This window comes from Lutzomyia longipalpis, chromosome 4 (genome assembly GCF_024334085.1).
Source record: "Lutzomyia longipalpis isolate SR_M1_2022 chromosome 4, ASM2433408v1".
Lineage (NCBI taxonomy): Eukaryota > Metazoa > Arthropoda > Insecta > Diptera > Psychodidae > Lutzomyia > Lutzomyia longipalpis.
The window spans coordinates 15014337-15021481 of record NC_074710.1 but is presented as its reverse complement, the minus strand read 5'-3'; the positions used below and the strand labels follow the sequence as shown (position 1 = coordinate 15021481).

Here is a 7145-nt window from a genome sequence, read left to right as displayed (position 1 = left end):
ATTATAATTTAATTAACAAAATTTTCAATGCTATATCTCCACTATTTAAAAGTTAGTAAGTTAGTAGTAATTTTAAAGTGAAGTTTTTTTTTAAACATTAAGAAGGGGGCACTCGGAACCACTCTCCATGCCTCCATGCCTCTCCTTCGCCTCTACTTATGGTGCATCGTGGACACCACCTAAACCGATTCCTTCCCCCCGGCTAAACATCCCTGATGTTGCTGGTTGTTTTTTTTCAAATGTAATTTTGAGATGAGATTAGTAAATGTAATGTAAATTAATCTTTTAATGATTTGAAAAATTCCGTGCGCAAAATTATTGACAAATTAATCGAAATATCAAGTCTAATCAAAGAAAATTCACTGACTAGAGTTATAACTCTGTTTATTGATTAAATTAATTCCATGAAATTTTTGAAATCTATATCAAAAATACAATCATTTTTAAAGACTTTGAAAGGAAAAGAACATATTTCCTGGTACAAGATTAAGATGTAACAAAAAATATCATGATCAAAAAAATTCCTGACAATTTTTAAGAAGAAATAATTTTATATTAACTAATTTAGCCCTGGATTTCCCTACTTTATTTTGTCTTAAAATTAAATTCTAAAAGTCATTTTTTTCTATGTTTATTGTGGAACTAAATCTTCGGCTCAAGTCTTTCTCTATATCTCCATTTAATACCTAAACTAAACTAGTTTAATTAACTATAAACCTCCACTGACTTTTATTGAGTATAGCTCAAAATTTTTCAAATTTAAAGACTTTCCTCTGATTGTCAAAGTTCTCACAGAGGCTCTATCTTTCAACTTATTTATTATTTAATAATTAACTACTAAATTTAGTGACTTTAAGATGATATAAGAGTCTTGGTTTTGTAAGAGAGTTTCCTCAATGTACTTTCCAACCAAGCACACCATAGACTAAGTGAGTCTTCACCTTTTCCACCATCTTTGATGAGAATTTTACACCATCTTTAATTTTCTTTCCAACCACACTGGCGTCGGTGTGAAGTTATCGTCAAATTGTGCGCACGCGCCATCTTGTATTCTCACTCCAAATCAAGAGAGTTCTTACGAAGGAAAAATGGCGGAATACCAATGCCGCTGAGAACAGATCGGAATCCTTGATGTTTGCTGCTGCAATTCAATTTTCCATTCCATATTTCATTCCAGAGATCCAACATTTCCTTGTCTTCTAAATGATGAAGAAGGGCAGCTTTCTGTACGGCACACTTTCCCATTTGCATGGAGTAGTATGTGAAGAATCTCTTACTATTCTGCAACGTCATATTGAGTTTCTCCATGGCGATTATACCCGTGAAGAAGACATCCTCCAGATTTATTAGTGGCTCCTTGAAGCTCTCCTCAAGAATTTTTTGCACGCTCTCTCCGGGTACCAAATAGCCCGGCCCTGAGAGATATGGCGGAAATAGGGGCTTATCATACAACCAATACGGTATGTAGTACTTTGAGTGGATATCACGGAATGGTTCTGGGCTGACAAATAACCTCCCGATAAGTGGCTTATTTGGCCCCGCCACCTTTGCCACCAGAGCTTCAACGACATTTGGATTAACCATTACATCATCATCACATTTCATCATATACTTCGCCTTTGGACAAATACTGAGGAAGTTCTTGAACATAAACCCAGTCTTGAGGGTTAAATTAACATACGTGTCCACAAAGTCCTCAACAACAATATCATTGTACAATCTTGCCTCCTCCTCCAAGAGATTCTGTAAGAAAATTCAGAGAGAGATATCATGAATCAATCATTCAGGTGTTTGGTCGCTTCGTTTGAATTGATATTGTGAAGAGGAGATGGCGTAAGTTATTGGGAAGTCTGTAATAAATTGCGGCATCTGATAATGGGAGGTACTACTGAGAAATATTGAGGAGTTTTATTGAGTAAACAACGACAAAGTTGATTAATATTTGATAATAATTTATTGAGAAGGAAATTTCCTTAAAAAAAGAGAAGAAGCTTTGAAATAGGCCAACGGTTTTTTTCTGATCTTTGAAGTCTTCAAAGCAAACCACAGCAACAAAATTAAAATTAATTAATCCTGATTCAATTCAATTATTTGAAAGAGACGTTAAATTAATAAAATTAATTAAGGAGAAGAAGCTTCAAAGTACAAAGCATGAGACACTATCTTTCTTGAGATATCAGGCATGATTCAAAACAGTCCCATTGACTGAATCAACTTTTTTAATGAAACATTTCGTAAAAGATTATCACATGTCTTTCATTAAATATTTGAATCTTTTTTTTTCGACGAATTCTTACAGATATCAAAACCAATAGAAGGAAATTTTTTGTGTTGTAAAAGTTCTTCAATTTGAGGCATTTTTTCAACAAGCCATATGCACGTGATAGTAAATATGGGACATAGTTTCACTTTGTTATCAGTCGAACCATGTGCCTTTTGGCGACTTTCTCACTTTAAGTGTTCTCTCTCACAGCTCATTGATTCATGGAAAATTTCTACACCTACAACTAATATGTGGAGCACGGCAGAAAAATAGGGCAATGATACACACTATCTACTAGCACCCAATCCTATACTTTACCATTGTCTTGGAATCTGGGATGTGTCCAGTAACAAAGAAGGGCTTTGGATTAGCCTTTTGCGCCCATGTTGAACGGATCACATCGCGCTTCTCACGATTTGTTGGGGATGTTGTGACAAAGAAGATGGTTGTATTTGCTTCTCTACCATCACGACAGACATCTGGGACTTTGGGGCAAATGAGGCATGTCCTGTGATCGGGTTGAATGAAGTCGGTGAGATTCCTCGATTGCCAGGACATGAGATTGTAGAAATCCTGACGTTTCTTCCGCGTCAGCTCCACGTACTGCAGTTGCCATGTTATAAAGAGGTACACATAGACTACAAGGGTCACCGAGACAAAACCAACAATCAGACTTGCTCTCTTTGGGGACATATTGTCACTGAGCCACGGAATCGCACGGACTGACTTTCTCGAATTTTTGCTCAGACCTTCGTATCTCGTTACCTGCCCCAGGTACGAGCTTTATGCTATCTCTTTGGGATTTCATGGAACTTATCTAATGTACAACTCTTTTTTTGCTTATCTGATAAGCGAGAGTATGGGGCATAAGCAGAAGAAAGGTTGATGTTCCTAAAGGGGACTAATGCTGGCTAAAGGAACCAATTGAGCTTGTTAAACACTCATTATTGCAGTTCTTGACTTATAATTTTCAAACAATTATAAATTTGATCAATAATTGAGCAAATATTAATTCAATAATGATCTTAATGTGTCCTTTAATTTCACTCAATAATTGAGGAGCAATAATTGTTTACATGATTGACATAAAATTAAAAGAAGTGTGGCTAATTTTAGCAAAGTTTGATGAGACCAAGAATCAAACAAATATTGGGGTAGAATTGATCGAATTTTGCTTCAAAAAAATTGTCTCAATATCTCCTGAATTTGGAGCTACAACTCCTGTTCCTGACCTAGAAAGGTCATATGTACTCCCGTGGATTCATATCAATATATGGCTTTGCCCTACCCATTCACTTTCTTTGCCCTCTCTATGCATTGGTTCTTATCACCATTTGGAATTTCGATAAGATTATTATATACAACAAGCAACGCATAACTTTATCTCCCCACAAAAAAAAGAAACTCTTGAAAAAAAATTTATACTTCATTGGAGCAATTTTTTTTTAAACTTTTTATTTATTGTCAACAACAAAAATGTATTGATGATTTAACTTCTTCTGCCACTCTGACACACTCTTTTGCGTCACATGGACAACAGCTGTAAATGTACAGCACATGAGTACAACGATAAGAATGATAACGTAGGTTCTAAGACTCTCATAGCTCGCTGTTATGGGGTACTTTGAGAATTTTATGAGAATTTCAATTGTGGCATTCGTAGAAGTCTCTCTTTCTGCTGGCTCCCCGGCGATGACGACATCAAGTGGGGTACAATTGGTGATTGGTGCTGTTAAATTAACTCTGCAGAACCTACCCTCTTGCAATCCAATAAATTCCTCACTGTTGAGTATCACATGCGTGGGTGATAAATCATTGGTGTTGTCGCGGTGACTCACAAGCTCGTTAAAGTCTTCCAATTTAATCCAATAGTGACCAATAAAGCGTGATGTGTGACACAAAAAATCACTCCCATTCTTCATTTGAACGGATACTGCACGCATGGACACCAAGGTATCCCCCTCATCGCACAATTTCCTCAATTGTCGCTGAAAATGTATGAGAAAATCATTTATTTTTCCCTCTTCAATGCGAGGAAATTCAAATTTTCCGCGCTCAAACCTCTTCCGTGGAAGAAATGTGACGAATAAAGAGATAATCCTTGGCTGGGGTATCACATGTCACGCACGATAGGACAATCACGAGTACACAGATCACGAAGAAATTACCAAAAGTTGCCATTTTGTGAGAAAATTCCCCACAACTGATTTTTTCCACGTACAACAAAACCTTTCCTCGATAGGACGCGAAGATAAAAAAAAATTGTTGATAAAATGCACAGATTTGCTTACCAAAAAAAACAACGAATGATTAGCAGTGATTTTGACTCAGGTACAACGCTTCGTCATTGTATATACCTGTACAAAAAAATGTGCCACTAGCAGATCTCATGAACTGTTTCGTGATAAATCGTCGAAGAATTTGTCGCATTTTCTATTCTTTTTATTAATGAATGAATGAAAAATCAAATCATTTTAATTTTTTATTATTTACATTCATTTATTTAAAATTTCTTTGAGATGCTTTTTTAAACATAAAAAAAAGAAAAGATCTTTTCCTCCGCATCAAATACTTACTATGCAGTGTCCAATGAACACCCAAAGTTCCACCAAATGCAATTTTCTCCACGTCTATCACATTTATTTTTGAACTCTTTTTTTTCGGAGGTTTTTCATGGTTGAATTTCTCACTCTTGTGCAACCAGCATTCACACAGCAAAACCCTTCCGCATATTTGCTATCTTTCACTTTTGTCGCAATAAATCCATCTGATGCTGGGAATGTGCAATAAATCCTTCTGAGAATTTATTATTTAAGACACTGGCATTTCCATTTCGAGTGGTTTTGGTTCTACTTTTGTTGACTTGCGGAGGGTTCTTTACTGCGCCATGAAAATTTATCAATACTTGATGGATTGGTTTCATGGCACAACGAGGGTGGAGGGTTTCCTTGTTGTTCACATCACCCCCTGCGAAAGAGGAGAGCGTGTGTGGCATTTCAGTGCGGTGTGTAAACATAAACACACTATACTCGATGGATATACGGCAAAATTCCGAATAATTAATACGATTCGCCTTAACATTCTTTGACCGCAAAGAGAGAGGAATGAAAAAAAATCTTTTGGGGCATTTCTTTGGCACTTTTCAGTGTGTTCATCCCTTTGGCGCGCGTGTGTGCTGCCTTTTGGGGGTGGATATGGACGAATGGATTGGTATACATACAGGAGAGCAGGGGAATACGGGAGGGAATCACCCTCGCAACAAAATGAAAGACATGGAGAAATTCAAGCAGTGGGCATATACCTACATTTGTCTTCGGTGAAGTACTTTAGCGCGCCAAACCATACAAACCGCCATCAATGCCGAACTACCCCCCATCGTGCACACCCCCGCACCACGCGTAACATTCGAGAGTTACAAAACTGGCGTCGAGTGTTTGTGGCATATGAAAGATTTATCGCAGCCCATCCTCCCCCCGCTACGGGGTGAGAAAATATAAATAAGGTTAAGTGATGTGTGTATATTTTCTCTTTAGCATGTTTTTCAACTGATGCCCTTCGGCTCTGTGAATGTCTTTCACCCTCCTCCCCTCCGCAACTGGAAAATACTTTTTTTGTGACGATGGAAAAAGCTCTAACATTAAAAGAAAAAATCTGAATCAAGAATTATAAGAAATTGAACTTTAATCTTCTCTAAACACCAAAAGGTAAGACAAAATCTGATATTTAATTCAGAGAGAAAGAGTGGTTTGGATTAAATTTAATTCCTTTCTTCATTTACAAAAAAAATGTCTTTTTGTGAAAGAATTCTCTTTTCTTCTGACAAAATGCCAAAAAGAAATCACTTTGCAAAAATATTTCCATCAGACATAACATGAAGAAATGCCACGCGCATTTATTGGCTAAAGTGCACTTTGTGCTTTTGCTACATACATACGTAGTTTTTTTTTATTTTTCCACAGAAGTAAGAATGGCTTTTGCGCTTGGGAAGAGAAGAAAATTCATCAGAAAAACATGTGCGAGAAGAACAAAGAGGGGACACAAAAAAAGTGCTTGAGAACATTTTTGCATGAACTGCAGAAAGTGCGCTGTCTTTTGCAACAAATGAACCATTTGAAAAGATTTTAAGAGAAGCCATCAACACCCAGAGGCGCCACACAGTCCACTACCAATTTATTCGTTCGCTCTCTGTGAGTTGCATCCACGGAAAGTTTTGATTGTTCTTTGGAGGGATGTTTTATGGGCAGGTGCATTTTTATTGCTGCCTTTTGCATGGAAGGATTTCACAACACAATGCGACATCCTTGAAGTTTCTTTTGGTGCACATTCTCAAAATAAACACCGCATTTTGTTTATAGAGTTTTATAGATAATCAACGGAAAAAAATTAGTAAGGGATTATTTGAAGACATTTATTGGAATGTGGAATTGAATTGTCTCAAACGAAAAGGGCACGAGTCTACAGAAAAGAATTTTGATTGGAAAAGAAATGTTTAATTGGAAAAAATCAATAAACAAACTTGCACAGACTTTTTACAAACTATTTTTGCTGAAATGTTCAAATAATCCGTATATTTGACCTCAATTCTGGAAAAATTAAGTTGGTAAATTAAAAATTTAAAGCAATGATCTTGATTTATTTAATTTATTACCTATTATTTCGATTTTTTTTGTTTTTTATTTTGAAGAAATAAAATAGCAAATAAATTCCTTCAGCTAAAAATATCGTCTTCAAGCCCATTGAGCCCTTTTCGCTGGGATCAATTCAATTTGTTTGCAAACAGAGTCAAATTGTCAAGCAAACAAGACCGATGGGCTTTTAGATAACCATCCATTTGGACAAAGAAGGACAATTGAAAATCCATAAAATATTCATCACGGATAAT

The 7145-nt window shown here is 36.3% G+C and overlaps 2 protein-coding genes across 2 annotated transcripts; both read right to left on the bottom strand.

The window, feature by feature from the left end:
• Positions 1-372: 372 nt before the first annotated feature.
• On the bottom strand, positions 373-3012 carry LOC129796672 (beta-1,3-galactosyltransferase 1-like). The gene is made up of 2 exons (XM_055838793.1): positions 2582-3012; positions 373-1743 (listed from the first exon to the last, which is right to left on the bottom strand). Exons 1-2 carry the CDS (start codon positions 2954-2956, stop codon positions 1054-1056), a joined length of 1065 nt encoding a protein of 354 aa, XP_055694768.1. The 5' UTR covers positions 2957-3012; the 3' UTR covers positions 373-1053.
• A 705-nt stretch (positions 3013-3717) lies between these two features.
• LOC129794536 (uncharacterized) lies at positions 3718-4495 on the bottom strand. The gene is made up of 2 exons (XM_055835289.1): positions 4325-4495; positions 3718-4251 (listed from the first exon to the last, which is right to left on the bottom strand). Exons 1-2 carry the CDS (start codon positions 4442-4444, stop codon positions 3718-3720), a joined length of 654 nt encoding a protein of 217 aa, XP_055691264.1. The 5' UTR covers positions 4445-4495.
• Positions 4496-7145: the final 2650 nt, after the last annotated feature.

What these genes read in the sequence shown, in the direction of transcription:
- LOC129796672 (XM_055838793.1), bottom strand. Translation starts at nt 2,956, where the DNA reads ATGTCCCCAAAGAGAGCAAGTCTGATTGTTGGTTTTGTCTCGGTGACC. An exon ending in TCCCAGATTCCAAGACAATG is followed by an intron (nt 1,744 to 2,581) that starts GTAAAGTATAGG and finishes ATTTTCTTACAG; the next exon opens with AATCTCTTGGAGGAGGAGGC.
- LOC129794536 (XM_055835289.1), bottom strand. Translation starts at nt 4,444, where the DNA reads ATGGCAACTTTTGGTAATTTCTTCGTGATCTGTGTACTCGTGATTGTC. An exon ending in ACATTTCTTCCACGGAAGAG is followed by an intron (nt 4,252 to 4,324) that starts GTTTGAGCGCGG and finishes ATACATTTTCAG; the next exon opens with CGACAATTGAGGAAATTGTG.